This window comes from Triturus cristatus, chromosome 2_1 (genome assembly GCF_964204655.1).
Source record: "Triturus cristatus chromosome 2_1, aTriCri1.1, whole genome shotgun sequence".
Lineage (NCBI taxonomy): Eukaryota > Metazoa > Chordata > Amphibia > Caudata > Salamandridae > Triturus > Triturus cristatus.
This window is the reverse complement of record NC_140581.1, coordinates 1,091,677,573-1,091,703,868: the sequence shown is the minus strand read 5'-3', so window position 1 is coordinate 1,091,703,868 and position 26,296 is coordinate 1,091,677,573. Positions and strand designations below refer to the sequence as shown.

Here is a 26,296-nt window from a genome sequence, read left to right as displayed (position 1 = left end):
GGCTACATAAACCCATTGGCTTCTATACCTGTGGTAGTTGCAACAAATGCAGTTTTGGTTGCAATAAGACTACTAGCTTTAGCTACAACACAGGAACACGTTACATGGTAGGACACTTTATCAACTGTATCACTACCTATGCAGTCTATGTACTGATCTGTGGATGTGACAAGATCTATATTGGAAGTACTACAAAACAGCTCAAGACTCGCATTCAAGAGCATCGCAAGGCATGCCTGAATGGGGACACTACACATGCATTGGTTTCGCATGAATGTTAAAGTGGTGTTGACAGAACTAAATTTCGATTCCATGGCGTTGATGTTGCTAAAGGCAACGTGAGAGGGGGTGACAGGGAACTTGCACTAAGACAGTTGGAAGCAAAATGGATATGCAATCTGCGCTAAACCACACTGGGTCTCAACACTGACAATGAAATGCATTATTTCTTGTGACAATTTCTTGCAGGGTCTCAAAACACCACATGCCTTTTAACACCTTGGGTTACAGGGATGCATTGTGAACTTAAAAAACTGGTATTGCTTTTACAAGGGCTTTGACTGCTAACAATGCCGCACCCCAGGGGCACTGTAACCTTATTGCCCTGGTTAGAATTCAAGAAATAGTTTATGTGCATAACATCTGCAATGGTTTCAAACAACACAGATATGATGATATGTTGCACCTGGGATATTGTAACCCTACTTCCCAGTTTGTAGTGAATGCCAGTGAACACATGTTTAGCATCAGTCTTCACTGTCACTTTAATGTCTAATCGCCTTTTACATATTTTGTCTTCTTTCACGTTTTATAAAAACACCATGATGTGTGACTTTCTGATCTCCAAACCGACATGCTCATTTCCAGTTTTCTATTTTTTCCTTGGATCTTCCTGTTTACCCTGCTGGATTGTTGTAGCTAACTCACAATAATACTTTTCTTTCTAATTTTTCTATGGACAAGGACGTCTTTCTACTTGTCCAACAGCAGCTAACTATATATGTTCACAGGTATTACTCATTGCCTGCACACCTCTCAACGAATTTAGCTTTTTTAGACTCTTCCCTATGGTTCATAACATGAATGGTTTCTTTATATAGTTCTCATTCACCTTCGCCTTTAACTTTTTAACATTTGGGTAGACAACCTACTACCCGCTAAATCTGCTGTAAAACAGTTTTTAAAATCTTCTCATAGGCACACTTTATCACTTTGTCCAGATGCCACGCGTTCTTGCATTTTTTATTATCTAGCAACCTTTTAATACAACTTTCCCACCAGGTGTCACCCTTTTTTATAAATAAAGTTTCTTTTTATTCAAGTCTAGCATCAACATTGGCTTTATGTGCCTCAAGCGCCAATTTCGTTTAGTTTTTCATAACTTGTAGCGCTCTAACCTCAAGTGGGCTCGCCTGCCGGAAGCGACGTGCATGTTTGTGCACGTTGGTTGCCTTAGCAACCGGCAGGATCTTAAACAGTAGCGCAGCGCTTTCACTCCATACCGCTGCCGCTGCCGGACACAGGCCGTCTCTTCACTCAACGGAGGATTACTCAAGTAAGTACTCTTGGACCAAGGTTTTTGAGCCTCACGAGGGTTACCTTCATGGTATAACTCATAGAGCTTAGTATTCTAGCCTCTAATGGGCTTTATTGTCAGTAGTTACGTGTTAACCCATGCACATCTAATGCTTCGAGCGCGCAGTTAGATACTCGCCAAGGGTGCTTAATTCTGGGTCCCCTTGCTTTGGGAGTGGACGTTGCACCGGGTGACTTGTAACCCTGCAATTCACCGATTGACAGATCTATTTATTGTTTGCCTGCGGGAGTTGTGTTTTTCATATACTGTTGCTCCCTGGCTGAGAGTTCATGCCTTTAGTACTCTCACTCCTTTGGGCTAGGTTACCTCTACTTGTGTTCCTTCTGATTACCTTTTCTGACCTTTAACACTTGTAACCTAGGACACGTCACTCACCGCTTATTAAAATTACTACCATTTGTTGACAAGCATTTTTTTATCATTTGTGACTTACTATCAGCTTGCATCCCCTCAACAATTTCAAATGGAGATTCATAGTAAGCATGACCTTTGATTATAATTCTACACGGTTGTAGTCATACTCATTTTCTTACGTTGTCTACAGGTACTGACACCGATTAAACTGGAGGCTCACCTTTTGCCCCATATTAGGTTTCTCCTCACCGCCTTTGGCAAACGTATGCCTTGAGCTGGACTGAAGACTTAAGGGCACTTGCCCTGGATCATAGGTATGCTCCTGCTGGCCTTCCCTACCCACTTTTTGGTGACATCAGCTTTAGTATCAACATCAATCTTCTTACTTTTCTGGTATTATCCTGCTTCAGCAGAGTCTACTTTCCTATTCTCTAGCATTTCTGACCTTTTGATTAAACACACTTTGTTTACGTAGCTGATCACGTGTGGTAGAACAATACATGACCACTTCATATTATGCTTTTGTATCTAGGCCTCAATCATTGAGTCTATATCCATCTACAGGAACTTCTTGTGACTTTATTTATTGCTGGTACCTACAAACGGCCACACAAATTTGGCTGTCACATATTGGTAAGCAGTAGTCAATCTATTTATGTACCATTCTACACTTTTTTACACTTAGGGTGTTTCTTTCTGGTCTGGCGTTTATCTCACCAGCTTCCTCTCACAAAGACACCATGGTCACATTACTCTACCAGCAGTCTCTCTTTGGGTTGCATTATCCTTTCATCTCCCTACCTTCACACTTATGCATGGATGTTTCCACCTCTATTGTGCTTTTTTCTGCTCTGTATATGACTATGACCGTCCTTCATTCGCCTTCTCTTTCACTTGTTCTAATTCTGAACGTCTTCCTATGTGTATATCTATTTTTTTTTAATCAAGTGGTTTCTAACCATTTGTTATATTGTATGATATTCACAGCCCTGAAGAAGCCCTTGTGAAGGGTGAAACGCGTTGACTTTTCTCTACATGTACAAAAAGGATTTTGAAAAAAAAAATTTCTAGCACTGTTGAACCGGGTTGTGCCGGGGCAATTTACGAGCATTTACATTTCACCAATTTACATTAGCATGTCTCTCGCCAATGAATGCTATTGTGCAGTACAATAGTATACCTTTCTATTTCTTCTTTTTTTTCTTCTGCTATCTTATTAGGAGTGTCTAAAAGATTTTTGGAGTTTTTGATAATCAAATGTGTAACACAGAGTTATTGTATATATTGTTTCACAGTGACCCCTGATGAAGGGTGGGATCACCAAAATGCATTGGGTATCACCTGGACTTGTCAAGTGTGAGCGTGTTGCTGTAAGTATCGGTCTTATGTTGATATTCGTTTCACAAAAACCTTTTTCTCTATGGTGAGTTTCAATTGCACTTTTGTGTTTTCATCTGGCTTGTGCACATTATTCCCTGGAGTGAGTCGCGATGGCTGAATGTAACTGAGGCTGGAGTTTCGTCTTGCCTCATTTGGGGAAGAGGACTCGTGAATTGTATGTTGGGATTATGAATTCATAGGTCACTGGGGCCTTTTTCCATATCATACAGCCATTTTTGTAAATTAGTAGCACCTTGGTGACATCGGATATGGGTGTTTGTTGCACCATTTGTTGTTTTTAGTTATACGATTTTAATTCAGTAGTATGTGACACGTGAGGTTTTCCCATTTCATATCTACTGCTGGCTGATAGACTTTGCACATAAGGGCCCCGTTGGCATGGGTTTCACCAATATTGTGCAGTACACCTGTATACCTTTCTTTTTCTTCATTTTTATCTTCTGATTTCTTATAAGGAGTGTCTAAAAGTTTTTACAGTTCTTGACAATCAGATGTGTAATACAGTGTTATTGTATAAATTCTTCCACAGTTACCCCCGATGAAGGGTGGGATCACCAGAAATGGATTCAGTATCATCCAGCAAGTGGTGTACTACAATTGAAGAGATATTGTTAATGTATTCAATGTGAAGTAACATTGTTTGGAAAATCATACAATGTCTTATGAATAAATCATGTTTAGAATGTGCATGTTTTGAATGTAAACCAATATTATTGATGCGCATTTTTTTAAGTTGTGACAAAGAGTAGCCTCCGGGCTCATATAGTTGTGCACTTTGCTTTTATGAAGCCTTAGGGTTAGCTCGATTTTTTCAGATTTACTTATGGAGACAGGCAGGCTTCACTCCAAAGTAGCACACTCACACGGATTACCTTGACAGAATGTTCTTTCATGAGTGCATGTGATTACGTTAATATTTCAGAAAAAGGTTTATTTTGCCATGTTGAATTGGCAACTGCACAGTTAGGCTGCAGTGACAAGCATAGAGTTATTCTGTCACTTTGGTGCTGCCACAAAAACTAATGACATTCAACGTACAGGCCCTGGGACACAGAAAACATATACTAGGGATTTACAGGTTTATGACATATATCAATCAGGCAATTAGGGATTAGCCAATTCTACATGTTTTATGTGTCGGAGCACATACACTGGGGGGGTGCTGGAGCATAGCTGCGTTGAGAGTCCATAAACCATCAATAAAATGTAGCAAAAATGGGGGTGACAATGAAAAAGGGTGTTTCCTGCACTTTCCCACTCCTAACCTGGAGTTAAAATTACTCATGTCTTTGACAGAATTATTTCAGGTATTTCTGTGTTAAGTGTCAAGAAAGTTGGAGCTAATGCTAAATTTGATAAAGCAGACATTTCACACTACTTGATGATTTCTGTATTTGCCATTTGGGAGGCTGATATTCTGCCATCATTTCTGAATCAGGTCTGTTATTATAACCCTGGGCGTAGTTCGCGAAGTAGCGCTACGCGTAGCTATGCAAAGTGCACTTCGCACTACGCGAGCTACGCGTAGCACTTCGCGAACTGCGTAGTACCCTGTTCGCACTGTGCAAGATGCTGTTTTCAATGATTGCGCAGTGCGGACAAGCATCCGGCACTGTGCAATCATTGAAAACAGCATCTTGCACAGTGCGAGCTGTAGTTTTCTGCCGCTCGAGTAGATTTTTACTCGAGCTGCAGCTTTCTCAACGCGGACTGGTAGTTTCTCATCGCGAGCGGTCGCGAGCATACGCGACCACTCGCAATGAGAAACCTGACCTCCTTGGGTTGAGAATCTCGCCGGGAGGTTTATTTTCCACGCTCGCCAACTTGATGTTACTGATTGCGAACGAGGAAAAAGTCTCGCCGGGATATCATTTTGCTTGCTCGCGGTCGCCAACTTGACGTTGAGGACCGTAGTGCTTTGCCCAGGCTTACTGTTATATAAACAAGATTATACAAAACATTTAGCTTTACCAATTATTCATGAACTAATTAGAAAAGGGAAGTCTTACTTTGCCAAATGAGCATCACCCTCATCTGCAAAATGTTTGCATACGTTAGGGTCTTCAATATATTCACGGACTTGTGGAGATAGGTCTGCTGGTTTTTCATCATTTTCCATTTCGACAATGCATGCTGATCGATCTAGGTTGTCCTTGTCACAACATGTTTTTAGTTTAGCAGATATCTCATCCTTCTTCTCGCACGTCTTGGTAGTAAGTTTCAGCTGTGATAGAAGAGATTCAAGAGGATTAATGTGTTCCAGGCAATAATCATAATTTGATCAGCATATGTCCATATTTGCTGACTTTATAGTAGCACATAGGTGAAGAGAAGATTATATGCCAGATTATCATGTACAGAAATATTGTCTGGCATACGTTTTGTGCCCCAAACATTGTTTACAAAAGTTTCTACCAATTGGGTGTAGATTTTCCATTATTAACTCCAATGGGACAATACCTTTTTAGATTATATTTAGGACAATAATCTGGTACCACACAACAGAAAATTAGTACACTTGGTAATATTTAGAAGATGCATCTAGAATGATCAATTATCTTTTACAGCTTTTCATAGTGTAAATATACTTCTCATGAAAGGGGCCAGTAAGTCTGATTGTCAAAAAGCCAGTCCAAGGTGTCAGTAAATTAACACTTAGAAATCAAAAGACTTGGGGATATGAAAGACAATGATAAGTGGTATTGCTCACATGAGAAAAACATGGCTTAGAAAATAACCATGAGGGGTTCTATGGTCAGATAGTAAGGCATAATAATGGAACACATTTTTATAGAAATAAAATATGCAAAGGTGATGGAAATGTAGAAGATTCTTCACAACCAAGAAACTTCTAAAGGGATTATGTGAAGACAGAATGTATGTATGTAGGGAATTTATAAAGCGCAGGAATCACCCCCACAGGGGTAGATCCGCGCTAAATATATTTTACAGAAGAGTAGCTTCCATGTGAAACCAGTGGTAGTGTTTCCCATGAAAAGGTAGGATATCCAGGAAAAAGATAGTTTACCTGAAATTATTCTGAATGTGAGATTATGACAATTAATAATAGAATAAAGAAGTGGGATTAATGTAATAAACTGGGGGTTATGGCTTGTACTCTTGTTGAGAATGAAGCAGAAAAGGAAAGGTATTTTTCAGCAGTTGAAAGAAGACAAGAAGCAGTGCTCAAAGAGAGTGACAGAAAGATGAGATGGTGAACAGATCAGAGCCTGTATGAGTGGCTTAACAGGTTTGTTTCTTGTTTGTTTGCTTGCTTGAGCTGGGATTACGGTGCAAAGAGGATAAAAGCATAGAGTGCAAATTCAACAAGGAAATCATTGGTAATGCAATTTTGTTTTCTGTAAGAAAACATATGAAAGAGATTTTAAAAAAATTCAAAAGCACATTGTGGATTTTAATCTTCTGTGAATCAGGATTTGGTAATTTGCACCCTAAATCAAACTTGCAGCGATCTAAGGTAAAAATTGCACATGCAATCAATTTTGCGAATTGGGGCTGTCATGAACAATTTCTATGTAGTGCGCCTTGAGCAGGTATGCTAGTTCCTGAAATTAATCTAACTTCTTTAGGCATTTAAACTCCATCTAAGATCAAAAGGATCAAGGGAGTAGTAAGAAGTGGAAAGGCATTCCAGAGAGACAGTTGTCCATCTATCGGCCTTAATGGGCACTACACCACGGTGCACAGACAGAATATCGAGTTTAAAATGTCGACGAACACAAATATCGAGTTTTAAATATCGTGAGTCCGAAATATGGACAGGAAGAATATTGTGGTCAAGAATATCAACTTGCAGGTAAGAAATATTGTTTTTGTAAATATCAAACTTGTTAATATCGTTTGCAAAAATATAGTTGTTTAAAATATCGATGTTTTAATTAGTGTTATGCATTTTAGTATGCATTTTAAAAGTATGTGATTATGTTTTTGTTTAAGATTTTTTTTTTTAATATATGTGTTCCATGTTTAGTAGTTATTAATTTTATCTTAATTACATTTTGGATTTTTAAGTTCTGTAGTGGGTTGTGGGTTTATATGGGAATAGGGTGGGAGGTAGTTTAATTATAATGATTTAATGATTATTTTTTATGGATTAATATTTATTTAATTTAGATTTCATAGTACTAATTGTGGGAGTTAATATTAAATATTTATTATGTTAATTTTGTCTTTTTTTTAGGATTGGGTTGTGGGTTTATAGGGGAATAGGGTGGGAAGTGATTTAATTATAATACATTAATTATACATTTTTATGTATTTGTATTTATTTAATTTAGATTGTGTAGTGTTAATTGTGGGAGGTAATTTATTATTATTATTATTATTATTAATTAATTGGCTGATAATTATTATTAATTAAATAATTGGCAATTATGTTAATTGTGTCATTTTTTAGGAGCGCGTTGTGGGTTTATAGGGGAATAGGGTGGGAAGGAATTTAATTCTAATAAATGTATTAATAGTTTGTATTTATTATTATTTATTTTAGTTAGATTTTATAGTGTTAGATGTGGGAGTTATTTTATAATCAACTATTTATTAATTGGTTAAGTATTATTAATTAATTAATTTGTAATTAATTATGTTAATTGTGTCATTTTTAGGAGTGGGTGATAGGGTTTATAGGAGAATAGAGTGGGAAGTAATGTATTTATAATTAATTAATCATTGTTTGTTAATTAATTAATTAAAATTAAAATATGGCAATTGTGTAAATAATTTTTTATGTACGTTTTGGGGTTTATAGTGGTAAAGGGTGGGAAGCAAATTCTTTTAAATTCATTAATAAGTTGTAGTTAATTGATAATAATTTATTAATGTAAAATTAGTTATGGAAATTGTGTAAGGATTTTTAGGTGTGAGTTGTGGTGTTTATTGGGGTAGAGGGTGGAAAGTAATTTATGTTTAATTAATTAATAATTAGTTGATTATTGATGTCAATTTATAAATTGATGAATATTTATGGTAAGTGTTTATTGTTATTGTGTGTGTGTGTTTTGGTTTTATAGGGGTAACGTTTGGGGAGTAAATTATTTTTTTTTGTTTGTTTTTTTATTAACAATATTTGCTCAATTGAAAATTAATTATGTTAATTGATGAGGTACATTTTTAAAAAGCAATTAAATGTGGGTTGTGAATTGTGTGGTGTTATAGGGTAGGACATAAAAAATATTGAATTTATGTAATAAATAATGTTTTTGTTTATAAAAAAGTTCGATAAAAAATAGTTATTTATTTTTAAATTATTTCTAATTTTAAAAAAATAATGTTTCTAGGTATTTGTTAGATCTTTTTCACAGCCTAATCTGTTTCTATCTTTTGTATTATTTAAAAACTTTTATATATATATATTTAAAAAAATATATATATATTTTGTGTTGTTGTTGTTAATTTGTTTGTTTTTAATTTTGAAATTACTCCAGTGGAAATATGAATTTGTACCCCTCTGCTATCCAACACTTTCCCTACTGTTGCACAAACTGGAGTGGGAATAGCATTTTTACCCCTCCCCTATCCAACACTTTCCCTACTGTTGAACTTACTGTAGTGGGAATATAAATGTTTACCCCTCAGCTATACAACACTTTCCCTACTGTTGCACCCACTGGAGTGGGAATAGTAATTTTTACCCATCCGCCATCCACCACCTTTCCTACTGTTGCACCCACTGGAGTGGGAATGGTAATTTTTACCTCTCCGCTATCCAACACTTTCCCTACTGTTGCACCCACTGGAGTGGGAATAGTAAATTTTACCCATCCACTATCCAACACTTTCCCTACTGTTGCACCCACTGGAGTGGGAATAGTAATTTTTACCTCTCCGCTATCCAACACTTTCCCTACTGTTGCACAAACTGGAGTGGGAATAGTCATTTTTACCCGACGGCTATCCAACACTTTCCCTACTTTGCACTCACTGGAGTGGGAATAATATTTTTACCCCTCCCCTATCCATCACTTTCCCTACTGTTGAACTCACTGGAGTGGGAAAATAAATGTTTACCCTCAGCTATACAACACTTTCCCTACTGTTGCACCCACTGGGGTGGGAATAGTAAATTGTATCCATTCACTATCCAACACTTTCCCTACTGTTGCACCCACTGGAGTGGGAATAGTAATTTTTACCTCTCCACTATCCAAAACTTTCCCTACTGTTGCACCCACTGGAGTGGGAATATACATTTTTACCCCTTCGCTATTCAACATTTTCACTACTGTGGCACTCACTGGAGTGGGAATATTACGTTTTGCCCCTCCGCTCACCAACACTTTCCCTACTGTTGCACTCACTGGAGTGGGAATAGTAATTTTTACCCCTCTGCTAACCAAACTTTTCCCTACTGTTGCACTCATTGGAGTGGGAATATTAAGTTTTACCCCTCTGCTATCCAACACTCTCCCTACTGTTGCACTCACTGGAGTGGGAATATAAAATGTTACCCCTCTGCTATCCAACACTTTCCCTACTGTTGCACTCATGGAGTGGGAGTAGTAATTTTTACCCATCCACTATCCAACACTTTCCCTACTGTTGCACTCAATGGAGTGCAAAATAAAATGTTAAAGTCTATTAAACATTTTAATGATTTAACTTATAATATAATGTATTCTATTAGATTTTATGTTATACGTGTTTGCAAATATATATTTTTTTCTAGATTTTTATATATTTATAAAATTATAAAAGTCATTTAAATTAATAGTTATTTAATTGTTTTTAAGGAAATAGATATATACGTATTACATTTTATATATGTATGTATGAATATTGTTTTAATGAAATTAATGTTATTATATTTGTTAAAATGTATATTAAATCTCTATATATTTTTTTACGTTAATTTTATTATTTGATATATTTAACATTAAGGGGTCGATTCCGATCCTGTATTTTTTTTTCCCGTACGACTCGTATCCGTATTTTTTTCCGTACGAATCGTATAAGTCACGTCCGACCCGTGAAGTACGATCCATACAGGGAAAAGTACATACGGATCTGCCCGATCCGTACAAATCGTAGCGGGAAAATTAGTACGAGACGGACCCGGACACTTCTCCGTACAAATCGTAAAAATGAAGTCCGACCGTACTAGTACGATCCGGACCGGCGTTACAATTTACGATTTGTACAGAAAACGTCCCGTACACGGGGAATGACTTTACCCGCCATGAAGCGAAGTTTGTATGCACCGTAACCCAGCGCGAATGTATGGTGCGTACCCCCAGCGCGTAGGTACGCACCGTACCCCCGTGCGAATTTACGGTGCAAACCCCCAGCGCGTAGGTACACACCGTACCCCCAGCGCGTAGGTACGCACGGTCCCCCCGCGTAGGTACGCACTGTACCCCAGCGCGTAGGTACGCACCGTACCCCCAGTGCGAATGTACTGTGCGTACCCCCATCGTGTATGTATGGTGCGTACCCCCCACACGTATGTACGCACCGTACCCCCATTGCGAATGTACGGGGCGTACCCCCCAACATCGCGTATGTACGGCAGATGTTGCGGGTACGTGATGTTGCGGGTATGCACCGTACATACGCGATGGCGTTCTACACACCCGCACCGTACAGAAGCAATGGGGTGTATGCACCGTACATAGCAATGTCCGTGTACGCACCTCACATCCACTACCATGGGGGTGTGTGGCTGTACGACTCGTACCCCTGTACCGTACTGAACCACAGACACTGTAAAACAGCACAAGGAGGGCCTATTCGACTCGCACAACACCACAAAACCCATCTACACTGCACAAAAAATGAAAAGGACTGACCTGGACACATCCAAACAGGCAAACAGAGGGGTAACCTCACAACCACCCCTTATAACACACCCACCAAAAATTCAAACTGAGCCCCACCCACAAATGGACCAATAAAAAGGGACCACACACACAAACCATGAGCCTTTGCAACAGACTCACCACCGCTACAGAGCACACACAAACCACTGCACCCATCCACCTAAACATATACACCTACACACACACCACTTCACACATACCCCCTCTCCACATTCACACACACACCGTCACATTCAGACCCACACACCCACAACCATCCACACCCTCACCCCACACCATGCCCACCGACAAGAATCACAAGTTCACAAGGGAGGAGCTGGAGATCCTTGTCAACGAAGTCATCAGAGTCGAGCCACAGCTGTTTGGAACATTGGTCAGACAGACCAGCATAGCTGAAAAATCACGCCTGTGGCCGAGGATTGTCGAGAGGGTGAATGCTGTCTCACCCATCAGAAGGACCAGGAATGAATGCCAAGCCAGGTGGTACGATCTGCGGAGGGCGGTCAAGGGAAAAATAAATGAAGAGCACGCTCAGACCAACATCACTGGAGGTGGTGCGCCCAGCAGACCAGTACATTACCATCCCTGGGAGGAGAAGGTGATGGCCATGCTTCCACCGGTGGGAGTACATGGACTCCAAGGACCTCTAGAGCCTGGTGAGTACACAAACAACTTACTTAACATGGGGGTAATGGCATCCACACCCCAACTACACCAAATGCACGCAACTACCCCCAAGCCCTCACCCGCCAGAACCACAGTCACAAACAACACGAATGCCAATAACATGTGTATGCCCCATTGAGAAAGCAAGGCCATGCTATGTCCCATGCTACACGAAGCACCAACCCAAGAATGGATGTCCGGTATGCTGGGAGGGTGGGTGCACCAAAATGCATGTTTGAATTCCAAATCAGACACAATTGCCCTCATCCCATATGGCCCAGCTACATACCCATTGGGAAAGTACTGACAAGATAGCTCACACTTGGCCCTGGTGTAGGCAGCACAAGGCCCTCCTGTGACCAGTGCAAACACAAACACCAACACAACAAGGTCAGATATCTAGGACAGGAACTCACACTCGCTGTCATGGCAGCATGCTCCATGGGGGGACAGCTACATCACCTGGGAGCCCCACTGCCAAATCATCACACTACACCCACCAACAGGCCCTGTCACACACACCCGTTACACAAGCAGACATCACCAGGACAGGCAATGGATTTACCCACTGCCACAATGGACATGTAACACAACAACACCAATACATAGCCGAAGAATCACCCAAGCCACAAATGGACATGTCAAAGACTCAAGAGAACATATCAATCTGTCCCCCGCAACATACCCATACACAAGTGAACATTGAGGAGAATGCTAGGCACATACAACTACCTGCAGGAACTGTGCCAACTTGAATGTGTATGAAACATGCATGTTGCATTAAACAGCTTTAACATTGTCTCTCTCTCACACACAGGGCAACGTGATGAACATCCCCCCAACAATGGGGGGGAAGAATTACAGTCACAGGCTCGGGAGGAACCGGATCCCACCAGCAGCGACGCCTCTCAACACTCCGCGGATGACCCCCCCGACCTGGACCCTCTGGTGTCCAAGCCCCTGCAGCACCTGGTTCAGGAACATCTGTGCCAACCACCACCCCCATTCCTGCCACATCACAGGAGACACCCAGGAGCCCTGCCCGCAGTGAACAGAGCCAGTCTGACCAGGAGGGAGGACTGCCATCCCTCAGGGGTCCCGTCGACCCGATGTGCCCACAACGGCAGGCCCGGCTCGTGTGGGCAAGGGTGGCGGTAGTGGAGGCAGGCGGAGGCGAGAACCTGACCAGCCAGCTGAAGGGACCGGTATGTCACACATCCGCAACATCATGGAGGCATACCGGCGTGACACCAGGGAGATCAGCCAGGTAGTGGTGACCCTCACAGAGATAAAAAACCAGCAGGCTGAGCAACACGCCAGTCAACAACAACACCAAGGACGGATGGAGGCAAGACTGGCTGAGCTCTTGGCGGTGCAAAGGGACATAAGCCATTCACTCCGTCGGATCGCCGACAACATGGGCAACCCTCCCTGTGACACCAGGCGCAGACCAGCACCACCCACAGGGAGGGAGGAGGAGGATTCATCCGACGGAGCGTCTCAAACATCGTCAAGGCCTGCATCTGAGGGTCCCCGGAGGAAGGTTGGTCATCCACGGAAAAGACCGTGAGAGGCAGCAGGCCATCCACATCTCCCAGGTCATCTGGCCAGGCACCTGGCCTTCATGTGCGACAGCATCACCTCATTGACTGACATCATCTGCCACATAGACTTGCTGGTCACAGTCTGACCAATGATGCCAAACACTGTGGGCTGGACTCTGATGACTTCAAATGGCAAGGATCCCATCTCCCCCTGAGAACTTTGGATTCTATTGTCCCTGCATTTCCCCATTTTCTGTGCACAAATCACGCCCAAGAGCTCGAAATTAAAAAATTAATAATTGAAATTTCCTGCTGCAGTCAATTAGCATGAGTCCACAACCTACGTGTGGGGATATGTTAAAGTATGCCTAAGTGTGGAACTAACTCCAGCCATCCATACACTTGGATCTGAGTCCGGTCGAGGACACACATGGCTCACAATGTATCACAAAATACAGACATGGAGCCTAACACTCACCCGTGATGGCCTCAAGCTGCTGAGGGGGGCTTGCTATATTGCTCTGACAGACCAATTTGGAAGAGTTGCATGAAGGTGTCGAGGTCATGGGTCATGTTGATGTGCCCGGGGAGGGAGTACCAGGTCTGTTTTGCGAGGTGGGAGAACTATCTCCTGCATGCAGAGATCATGTGGATGTGATGAATGGTGGCCAGGGCAAGGTGGGCTGCATGGAGTAGGGGCAACGGGGTGTTGGATGGCACACGTACAAGGTCGGTTTGGGTCTGGGTTTGTGGACTGACTCCTGAGTGTGGTTGAGGAGTCTGAAGGTGATCCTGCAGCACACAGTGAGCCATTGTACCTCTCTCAGGTGGACGGTGATGTGGCTGGGGCGGGGGATGTTGCAGATGAGGTGTGCGGATGCACCCTGGATGTGGATAAGTTCTCCTGCATGTTTGCTGTTGTCCTCTGTAGAGGCCGGTGCTGTATTTGAGCCGGCTGGTGTCCTGGACCAGGGGGACGGTCTGTCTTGCCTTGGAGTGGATCTATCTGGGGGTCATCAGCAGCATGTGGAGGGTGTTGCAGCATGAGGCCCAGATGTTGGTGAGTTGCATGTTAATTGTGAGCGATGGGTCCATGATGAACACCAGCTTGCCTGCGTGGCCACTGGGTGCTGGTGCGGTGCACAGACCAGTGGGACGCAAGGAGTTGACCCAGCCATAAGGGGACAATCCTCAGATGATGACCTCTGTCCTGTCCAAGTCCTGCCTCAGATGGCTGATGTTCAGCCATTCATCAACGGATCTCATGCCTTCTTGAAGTTTGGATCTGGCAATGGCTGGCTCTTTGGTGAGTTTGAGGAGCAGCTGGGTGTCAATGGCATACCAGGTGATGATGAGGTTGTGTGTGCATGTGATGGTGGAGAGGGGGGTCATGGAGACATTGAAGATCGTCACGCTGTGAGAAGAGCCCTGTGGCATGGGCCAGATGACCCCAGTGTACTACATGTTGCAGGGTGGAGGCAGACTCCCTGTGCCTTGCTGGTGAGCTACTTCCTGATTTAATCCTGGGCCCTCCTCTGGATACCAGTGTTGGAGATGTGTGAGCTGACAGTGTGGTAGCACATGGTGTAGAATGCCGTTGAGAGGTCAAGGGTGGTGGCCTCACCATTGTTGAGCAGGGCAAAGTAGTCGTTGGTGTTGGCAATGATGACGGTTGCAGTGGTGTGATTACTGTGTAAAACGGTCTGGTGCCAGTTGGCTGGAGCTGGTTGCATGTAGGAAATTGGTCAGTTGCTTGTTGAGTGTCTTCCTGTACAACTAGTGCGTACACGTACTTGTACTCGTACGTGTAGGCACTGGTAGTACACGTACGTGTACAACTAGTGCGTACAGGTACCTGTACAAGTACGTGCATGCCCTGGTAGTACACGCATGTGTAGGCACTGGTAGTACACGTACGTGTACAACTAGTGCGTACAGGTACGTGTAAAAGTACGTGTACGCCCTGGTAGTACACGTACGTGTAGGCAGGGCGTACACGTACTTGCACACGTACATGTACGCACTAGTTGTACACGTACGTGTACTACCAGGGCCTACATGTACGTGTACAACTAGTGCGTACACGTACTTGTACTCGTATGTGTAGGCACTGGTAGTACACATACGTGTACAGGTACGTGTACGCACTGGTAGTACACGTACGTGTACTACCAGTGCCTACACGCACGTGTACAACTAGTGCGTACATGTACTTGTACTCATACGTGTAGGCACTGGTAGTACATGTACGTGTACAACTAGTGCGCACAGGTATGTTTTCAAGTACGTGTACGCCCTTTTAGTACACATACGTGTAGGCACTGGTAGTACACGTACGTGTACAACTAGTGCGTACAGGTACGTGTCAAACGCACTGTGCAACTGGTCGCGTAGGGGTATGTGTGAAACGCACCGTACCTGTGTGTGGCTTTCAAAATTACATAGGGGACACATAAGGGACAAGTATTAGGCCCTAAATGCATGCAGGTTGTCATGGATACCGAGTTTTCTCTTCAAATTTTTCCATCAGGTGTCCTGGAAAAGTCAGTTGGCCACAAAATACAATGTTGCAAAGTGGTTGTTGACTTGACATGATGCTCGAAATTTGAACGATGCAAATGCTGTCATTGGTGTATGTTTCAAGGGATTGGAGTAAACGTAAGATGCGAATGATACTGACCAATCACTATGTACTCCTCAAAATGAATGGCCCTCAGCAAGACAGATATAAGGCAGCCAGAAGCCATGAGAGGGCACTTGCCTGCACAACTTTCCTGTCAACAACATTGCTGCTGTCTCTGCTTCCCTGGACCATGTCTCGTGCTGTGGTGAGGGCCCAGCCATTCACCCTGGAGGAGAATCAGGCCCTGCTGGACGTCCTCCTCCCACAGTACACCAGCCTGTATGGGAGACCAGGGGAGAAGGTGAGTGCTGAGTCCATTACCTTTGCCTATGCACCTGTTGTGTGCCTGTCAATATTGTGTCCAGGTGGGACTGACATGCAATGTTGTTCAGAGTGTGTCCCGGTGGGGCATGCTTATGTCTCTCATGCAGTGCATCATGCAGTTCCTGTGTGCACTCCTCACTTGCATGGTGCTTACAGTGACTTTCACTGCATAGTGCATGAGACATTCAGCCTGGCTAATCCTTGGGGGCTTTTATTCATGTTGTCCTGAGGTGATTCAGTGGTCCCCCCGGTGTGTCAGGTGACTGTACCCACAGATGTGTATGAGTTGGGTGGACCTGTGGTGAGAGTGTCCAAATGACGTGTATGACCTCATGGACATTGACATGTGTGAATGTTCCTTGTCATGTGGGTGAGTGTCTATGTGAAGTATTGCACCACAGCTGCATGTTGAAGGCTACTGATCTAACCATCTGATGTGACAAGTGAGCCGTGCTTTGTGTCTGATTTGCAGAGCTAGCACGACACTTGTGACTCCGCCCTGGCAAATGGCACATGTGCAGAGTGAGGGTTGTATCCGCTGTAGTCAATGACAGGCCAGTGATCAGTGGCTGGGTGTGTCTGTCTAGTCTGCTGAGGGTGCGTCAGTGGAGTTGGACATGTGACTGCATGGCGCGTGCTGCCCATCAGCCTGCTGTTGCATGTGCTGCACAGTGTGTGGCATGTTCATTGAGTGTTTTGCACCCCTCATGCCACCTGTAGACTTTCAATACCATGTACTGTATTGGAGCTTGCACACAGGCCAATTGCATGTTGTGAAAGAGGCTATTCATGTCAGCATCCTATCCACTGTTCAACATTTCAAAGATGTTCTAATGTGTGTCTCTGGGACATGGAGCAGGTGTATTGATGTTGTGTCACTTTGTCATTTTGACAGGTAACTGCCTACGAGAAGGGGGGCATCTGGACCAACGTCGTCAGGGCCGTGAGGACTGCGGGGGGGAGTGATCGGCAGCTGGCCCAGGTCCGCAAGAGGTGGCAGGACATCCGGTGCTGGACCCGGCGGATCGCCAGGGTCCAGCTCAAGCTCTCTCCACCTCGCCGCCACGGCGGGCGCCGACACCTGACCCACCACATGAAACGTGTCCTGTCGGTGGTCTTTCCTGACCTCGATAGGCAGTTAGAGGAGAGACTGCAGCAAGGAGGGGGTAGGTACATGGCTTTTTGTTGTGTTATGTGTCGCCAGCTTTAGGAAGGTCTATTTTGCATGAATACACTCCCAGAGTTCATATGTGCAGTGCATTTTCTGTTCCCAAATGTCACCTGGGGATCTTTTTCATCCCTTCCTCTCCTTGACATATGTCCCCTGGTGTGTGTGTAATCACATTTGCACATGGTCATCTAGGGTGCCAGTACATCTAAGTGCACATTGCTTTCTGCATCATGTGGGAGGGTGGTCTGTGACTTGTGTTGGTACCTTGCCTGTGCCATGACCTGTTCACTATGTAGGGGGTCCATAGTTGTCACTGATGCTGAATCTCAACATAGGAGTGTGAGCTTTCAACTGGACACCCTTGCAGCATGCATGAGCAATGTTGTGGCCTCAGACATGATGTGCATGAGTGTGAGATATGCATAGTGCCATGACGGTTGTACATGGTAGAGTCAGCTCATTCCAGGACCATGGAGCTGTGTGCCCACTACAGTCCCCTGAGACACCCTGGCCTCCTAATCATGTGTGTCATCCAACACTGTGCACATTCTCTGTGTGTGCTGCATAGGTCTGCCTCTGTGGCATTGTTCCCTGGCCTAGTTTGATTTGGTTAATGTGTGCTACATGTGTCCACTGGACAGGGATACAACATTTTGCTTGTGCATACTCACACTGGGGCAGTGCCTATGTGGCTATTCACAACAATCTGTTGATGGTTGTTTGTCACAAATATGTGTTGTCAGCCCCACGAGGTGATGTGGTGTCAATGAAGCAATTTTGCAAGCACAGTTGTTGTAACCCTGAATAAGAGGTGTCACTTCTTGATCTGTATAAATCACACTGACTCAGGTATTGGGGGAGGGGGGTGCGGGAGACGCATACATGTGCAACTCTGATTTTTCAGTGCCAGGTCTGACGTGAGTGAGTATTGCCTGGACTAAAATACACTGGGCAGTGCCCCTGTGATGCTGGCCAGTGCTTAATGTACGTGCTTTGCAGCCTGTGTCATTTTATTAGCAACAATAATCCTGCTCATACATTTTTAGAACGTGTGAGGTTCAGATGCAACGCAGTTTGGACTTTGTGTGCTGACATCTGTGTGTACATTCAGGCTTGCCATGAGGGTGTCCCCACAGTACAGCTGGTCTTTTTTCCACCCAATTGCAGGCCCATTAGCTTATGCATTGTCCTGGTTGTGGACATGTGTGCCATTCCAGGTGACAGGCAGTAGGTCATATGTGTCGCCAACTATGTAATCAGGTGATGGATGGCCTGGTGACAACTGACATGATTCAAGTTGTTACTCTTCATTAATTGTACCTTGGCACTCACAGCACTTGTCAACAGTTGTTCATGTTTCACATGTGGAAATTTGTTGATTTGTGTTAAGAACACTAATGTGCCTGCATGCAATATGTTGCACAAGGCAGTGCACGCAAAAGTACATTGACACTGTCATGGAATAAGCTGGCACCTTTTCAATGAAGCCACTGTTATAAATAAATGTTGTTGCAGATTCTCCATATACATGTTCCCACGGTGGTCTTGATTTTGTGAGACTCATTAGTTGGCGGTGATACAAACTAACGAGTGTCAAGACGTCCAGACCTACGTGGGCCCATGTATATGTACTTTCTGAAACACCATCTATTTCTAACAGTGGCTCCTCCGAAAAGGTGCCAGCTTCTTCAATGACAGTGTCAATGTACTTTTGTGTGCACTGCCTTGTGCAACATCTTGCATGCAGGCACATCAGTGTTCTTTTCGCAAAATGGCCAATTGGCACATCCCAAACATGTAGATTGATTAAAGTTTTGGGAGTCCCAAGGTACCAACATTTGTTCGTTTTGTGTTCCAAGGGACTTACAGGTCTCTGAGTGTGGTGACACCTTGAGTATTGAGGTGTGTTAGTTAACCTTGAGTGCACCACTCCTGTTTCTTTCAGGGTAAACAAGAGGTGTCATGACTTCATTGTATTGCTGTGCTCACCGGTTCACAGACACTAGCTTCTCAGTGTATTGCTCATTCAAGTTGTGGCCTTTTGTGTATTGAGTTTCCTGGTGTCAAAGTGGCATGGTGGGTCTACCAACTGGGCAGTACAGGGCTTACATATGTGTGGAGTAATCCAGTTGTTACTCATGAAGCATTGCCTGATATGCACTGTGACCAATAGTTCTTGTGCTCATGTGTCAGATGTATACAGGTGACTGATGCTTTCTGGTTTCTTCTCCTTGCCCACAGCATCATCATCCACACGCGAGGGAGACACCGGCATGAACCTTGAGGAGGGACCCAGCGACAGTGCCACCAGTGTTGTGGAGTCAGCAGGAGACAGTGGCACGGAGGGCGAGGGGAGTCAGTCGGAGGACCTGTCCGGAGGCGAGAGCATGTACGACACCGACGGGTCCCAGGCTGACATCCTTGAGGAGGCGGAGGATGCAACAACATCTGGCAGCATCCCACCATCTGTACCCGCCTCCTCCATTGCCATTATCCGCCCTCCCAGTTGCTCCCGTCCCTTCTGTCCGTGCACGGTCCCACCGTGTCTCCTTTGGACCAGGCACCGCAGCCCCTGCCCCTGTCACCCCTGCTTCCCTCAGTGAGGAGTCTGTGGACACACTGCACCAGTTGCAGGTTGGTCAGGCATCGATGCTGCATGTCCTCCATGAACACACTAGACTGCTCACACAGTTGGTGTCGTTCGTGGAGGGCATGTCATCAACAATGACTGAGCAACGCAGGTTTCTGCGGTCCATGGACTCTTCACTGACGGAAGCAGTGTCTCTCCTGCGGTGCTCTGTCCCCCCCCTACCCCGGACCCATCCACACTGCCCTCTCCCATGCCTGTCCAATGCACACACAGACAGTCAAAGGCACACACCACAACAGACACATCCAGCACACCTCAAGTAAGGCACAGCGCACACTTCCTGGCACGCACACTCAGGGGGATGTAGTCCCACCCACAGGGTCTGGGGGCAAACGGCAGACACGCAGCCACAGTCAGAGTCCGCAGTCCTCACGACCCACTTCCTCCAAATCCACTCCCCTTAGCTCCCCAGCCAAGATGTCACCCAAAGACATGACATCTACATGGCTAGTCTGTCCCTCAGCCCCACTGTGACACCACCCCGCAAGCGGTTGAGGAAGTCTCCGGCCTGGGGAGTTGAGTTCCCCCCATGTCCACCACCTCCCCCGAGAGCGCTGCACCCCATCCCTCGGACACCCCCCCTCCGTTGGCCCTGGTGTTCCTTCCGGTGCAGGGGTTCCTCTGAACGCCCTGGCAGCAGTGTGCAGCGAGCTGCTCACCACCACCTTTGGCGCTGCACCACCCCCTGTGGTGGATACGTCCAGCCCTGCACCCACCACACCTACCCAACCCACTCCTGTCCCTGTGGTGCCTGGTACTCCCACTGATGATGCCCCCCTGGTCGACAAACCTTGAGGTGACTTTGTGCAGGCAAGGTAGAGGTGGACACAGTCGCATACGTCCACCCTTGGACTCGAACTATGGACTGGCCATTGGCCTTTGTAAATAGTGTATTATAACAATTTTGTTTTTTGTGTGCTGAATAAAGCCTTTTCATTTAGTTTCCACACTATTGCATTTCAGGTACTTGATGTTGGTGATGAGGCCCATGAAGTTGGTGTTCTGGTAATGTGTTAGGGTTCTGAGAAATGTTTTAGTATGATGGTCATGAGGTGGACCATGGTATCTGTGTGCCATCACAATGTCTGTGAAAATATTAATTGGTAGTGTGTGTTCCTTTGGATTGTGAGAAATTGTCCCAAGGAGTGCTCCTTCCTCTGTGGCACCTGTCATGTTCCCTGCAAACAGTTGCACAATTGTTGTGCTGACCTGTGTCAACATATTCTTTGTTGGTGACGGATCCCTTAAAAAATGGCCATGCATGCTCACCGATTTCTCCTGCTGAATCGTCTGTGCCATCATTGCCAGTCACTGTACTTGTGTTTTGTGTATGTAGGAATGGTATTCAGGGACCAATTGCCCCTTTTCAGCACTATGCATGTGTGTAATCACAGCCTAACACATACATGGCACGTGTAATGCAGGGTATTTGGGCACCTGACTCACAATTGTGGGCATTGTATCTAGTCGCAGTGAACCCTATTCCTTACATGAGAGACAACATCTGGGTGGCTGGAACAGCACCTGGACATTCCTATCACTCCTGTGATGTGCGTGACAGTGTGTGTTCCCCTTGGCTAACTTATTTTAGTATGCATTTCCATGACTATACAGTCTGTTGGCATTAAATCAGGGTGTGTATTGTGGGGCATCCGCCATGGGTGGGTATGCATGTGGTGTATGTCCTCACACCCACATGTGGTGTGTCATGCAGTGTGTGAATAACATCCATCCTCCTGGGAGTGGGGCACTGCTGGGAGCCCTCTGCACCCACCCCCATATCTCTGCCCACTGCTGGTAGTGATATGCACCCACCCCTCATATGCCAGGACACTACTGGTTGTGATATGCACCCACCCCTCATATGTCTGAACACTGCTGGGAGTCCTCTGCACCGCCCCTCATATGTCTGTCCACTGCTGGTAGTAATATGCACCCACCCTTCATATGTCTGGACACTGCTGGGAGTCCTCTGCACCCACCTCTCATATGTCTGTCCACTGCTGGTAGTGATATGCACCCACCCCTCATATGTCTGGGTACTGCTGGGAGTCCTCTGCACCCACCCACGCACCCCTTTGGAGCTGTACACTGCTGTCCAGGACCTACACACACAACAATTTGGAGGTAACATGCTGGGCCAGTCCTCTATGCCCACATTCCTGGCGTGTGTACGCCTCGTATCCAAATTTGCATGTATGCGTGGGTACGGTCCGTACCTGAGTACTCATGGGGCCGTAGGGGTACGCACCATACCCACGTATTAATGCGTGGGTACGGTCCGTACCACTGTTGTCATGGTGCCGTAGGGGTATGTATGGTACGCACCTTACCCACGCATTAATGTGTGGGTACGGTCCATACCTGAGTACTCATGGGGTCGTAGGGGTATGCACCGTACCCACGTATTAATGCGTGGGTACGGTCCGTACCACTGTTGTCATGGCGCCGTAGGGGTACGTGTGGTACGCACTGTACCCACGCATGTTGTTCTGACCTTCTGCGGAGTGTGCGTCAGGTGCGGTGCACCAGGTCGTAGGCCAAGAGGACCGGGATGACACGTACGATGGGCTCCGTGGCGTAGCGGTTCGCGTCGGACTCAGCTTTTCCAGTTGTGTTTGGCTCCCGTAAACAAAGAGCAGTACGGAGTGACGTCGGTACGAATCGTACTTGCTGGGCCGGAAAACGCTGGTGAAATACGTACGGACGTCGCGTACAAGCATTTCCAGGTCGGAATCGTGGGTATTTTTTTGCTGTACGGGCTTTCTGTATGAATCGTACTTCCTAGGTTGTGAAATGAGTTTACCTGGTACGAGTCGTATGGAGAAAACGCTCCGTACGACTATTCGTAGGGCCTTTTTACAGGATCGGAATCGACCCCGAAGTTTTATTTAAATAACAAAATTGATATTTTGTACATCTATATTTTTTACATCAATATCTGCGTTTCGATATTTTTGTACTTACAATTTTAAATATAGGATGTCTTTTTTTTTACATCGATATTTTTGCATCAATATTTGTGTATGGGGATATTTTGGGCATTGATAGTCTATCAGTAAACCCTAAGCAACCTGTGTCACCTTCCAATAAATGTGCCAGTTATGTCTTAGAGCCACAGTTTAACAACATATAACATATAACATGCCGTGTATATAACATGTATATGGACATATTTTACATTATGTTGAGTTTCTACATATATGGGTTTGAGTCCATCCTGAGTATAAGCATTGCAAAATGGCTTCTACTGGCATTTAACACTGTGTGTAGCAGTGGTGATGCACTTAGTGTAGGTATGAACGTCCTCTCAACTCTGCCAGCTCTCATTAGAAAAGTATTAAGTTTGAGGATGGATGTAAAAAGAAAGAGAACAGTAAGCATCCTAGAACATATTTAAGAATTTAGATGTTAAACTTACCCTCTCGGTCATACATCCCATCATATCTCCGCTACAGCAGGTTTTATGCTGGTGAGTGATACCTAGCACAATTTCTTGTATATTTTGAAATGAAGCCGCAGGAATTTTTTGGCATGTTTGAATCAATTTCCTGTAAAACAGTGTCATTTGAAAGGAATTAACAAGGAACGTGATTTTTTTTATTACCTACAGTTTTGAACAAATTATTCAAGCAGTAAATGGGTGTTTGGAAAAATCTCCAAAAATCCGTACTTATTAAGCAGCTTATAAATTGAAGAAATGTAGAAGAGAAGACTATAAATCTTGTCTGCAAAGATGGAACCACCACATTATGAAATCCCTATGCCAAACACAGTGCTTTTACTCCTGGCTAAAACTGCCTGCAGCATCCTCATTTGGTAGTATAGTGCTTTCTTGCTCATTTGTACTACGTTTTAGTTTGCAGAGGGAGTGTCTCAAAAAGTGTCAATTTGGGGTGAGGTTCTTTGGGGGCTTTTCCATTCATTCACTTGTGCATTTGACACAAGGTCTGAAAGATTACCAAGAAAATTAAGGGGAGTCAGTGTCAGAATTGGGTGCACAGTAATCTGCTAAACAACACTATTTTAAACAGCACTTTTTTACATTTAAATTCAAGCTTTACATTTCCTTGGTCTATTTAATTTCCTTGCATAGTTGGTCTATTTCATTTCCTTGCATAGTTGGCCACTGATGTGCATTTATCTTTAAGCCCTAATATATACAGCGTTACAACAAACAAATGATGGACGGAATGCTGACAATGCAGACATTCTCCCCCAGTCAAGAGATCTGGGTTAAATCCATCGTTCCTTTGCCCACTACACCACCCCAGTTCAGACATGGCCATATGCAAATCAGTCTTGACCCTGTGCCTCATGGGAACAGTCCAGCCCGAACTGCCAAGCCATGTCTTCCCTGGACCGGAATCAAGCATCCTAGGACCGGTTTCTGGCTATCAGCCGTCATCAGCCAGGATAGCTTGACTCCAGTGGCGTAGTGAGCACGGGACCCACGTCTGGGCATACCCATCCCACTTGGGGCGAAAAGCGTTACAACAAACAAATGATGGACGGAATGCTGACAATGCAGACATTCTCCCCCAGTCAAGAGATCTGGGTTAAATCCATCGTTCTTTTGCCCACTACACCACCCCAGTTCAGACATGGCCATATGCAAATCAGTCTTGACCCTGTGCCTCATGGGAACAGTCCAGCTCGAACTGCCAAGCCATGTCTTCCCTGGACCGGAATCATGCATCCTAGGACCGGTTTCTGGCTATCAGCCGTCATCAGCCAGGATAGCTTGACTCCAGTGGCGTAGTGAGCACGGGACCCACGTCTGGGCATACCCATCCCACTTGGGGCGAAAAGCGTTACAACAAAGTAGTGGGCAAAAGAACGATGGATTTAACCCAGATCTCTTGACTGGGGGAGAATGTATGCATTGTCAGCATTCCGTCCATCATTTGTTTGTTGTAACGCTTTTCGCCCTAAGTGGGATGGGTATTCCCAGACGTGGGACCCGTGCTCACTACGCCACTGGACTCAAGCTATCCTGGCTGATGACGGCTGATAGCCAGAAACCGGTCCTAGGATGCTTGATTCCGGTCCAGGGAAGACATGGCTTGGCAGTTCGGGCTGGACTGTTCCCATGAGGCACAGGGTCAAGACTGATTTGCATATGGCCATGTCTAAACTGGGGTGGTGTAGTGGGCAAAAGAACGATGGATTTAACCCAGATCTCTTGACTGGGGGAGAATGTATGCATTGTCAGCATTCCGTCCATCATTTGTTTGTTGTAACGCTAATATATACAGCATCACATTTCAAGTAAAAAAATCGAACTGGCAAGTAAACGTGCAAGTCTTACGTGGCCTTCAGCGCTCTATCTCCAAATTTATTTAGAATATAGCAGCTGTGTTTTTGCACAGCACTCACATATCTCAGGCTTGTCACATGGGCTGGCATCTAAAATACAGGAAAAAGAGGCAAGTTGTGTTACATACTTAGTTATAGTTTTGTGCGAGTAAACAAATAACCTATGTCAATAGATAATCTTTTTTTTTGTATGCAAAAATCCTAGGTAGCATTTGTAGGAAATTGGGTTACTGATTGAGGGGGATGAAACCCTATTTAAGCACCAACCACAATTCTTGTCAGAGTGAAACACAAGCAAACCCCAAATTGAGTTGTGCTCAATATTATGGTAGCTTGGCACAAAATCAGTTAATCTTAACTTAGAGGTAATGTGTAAAGTATTTATGCAGCACACAAACAATAATTTAGTGAAGACACAACAGGAAAAAATACCTGCACCAATTTAGAAAAATAGAGTCGAATTTAATAAATTATTTGTCACCTAAAAAACAAAAATCCAATCAGCAGAACAGAAGGTATGCAGTTTTAAAGGTTTAGGTAAAAAATAGTGCTTAGGCGTAAAGAGTGCCAACTGTGTTTATCTGGTTGCATCAAAATGGGATAAAGTCACAAGTTCAGGCTGACTGCGATTGAGAGCGGGCCAGAAACAGGGATCAAATTAGTCCCGCAGAGAAATGTACCTTAAGTCCTGATTGTGGAGTGCTGTGGCATAGCTCGTCTCGCCTTGACACATTCAATGATCTGCGCCATGAAACCTTCCGGTGACCGTGCGCTTTACAAGCTTCTGATAACATAACATAACATAACATAAC

The 26,296-nt window shown here is 44.6% G+C and overlaps 1 protein-coding gene across 1 annotated transcript in view; it reads right to left on the bottom strand.

The window, feature by feature from the left end:
* The window catches only part of LOC146866403 (serum albumin-like), a 315,538-nt gene that overhangs the window by 153,634 nt on the left and 135,608 nt on the right, over positions 1–26,296 (bottom strand). Inside the window, exons 6-8 of the mRNA XM_085636473.1 lie at positions 25,477–25,574; positions 23,587–23,716; positions 5,362–5,576 (exon numbers count right to left, since the gene is read on the bottom strand). Coding sequence (XP_085492599.1) covers positions 5,362–5,576; positions 23,587–23,716; positions 25,477–25,574 — 443 coding nt within the window. The remainder of the gene's footprint in view (positions 1–5,361; positions 5,577–23,586; positions 23,717–25,476; positions 25,575–26,296) is intronic.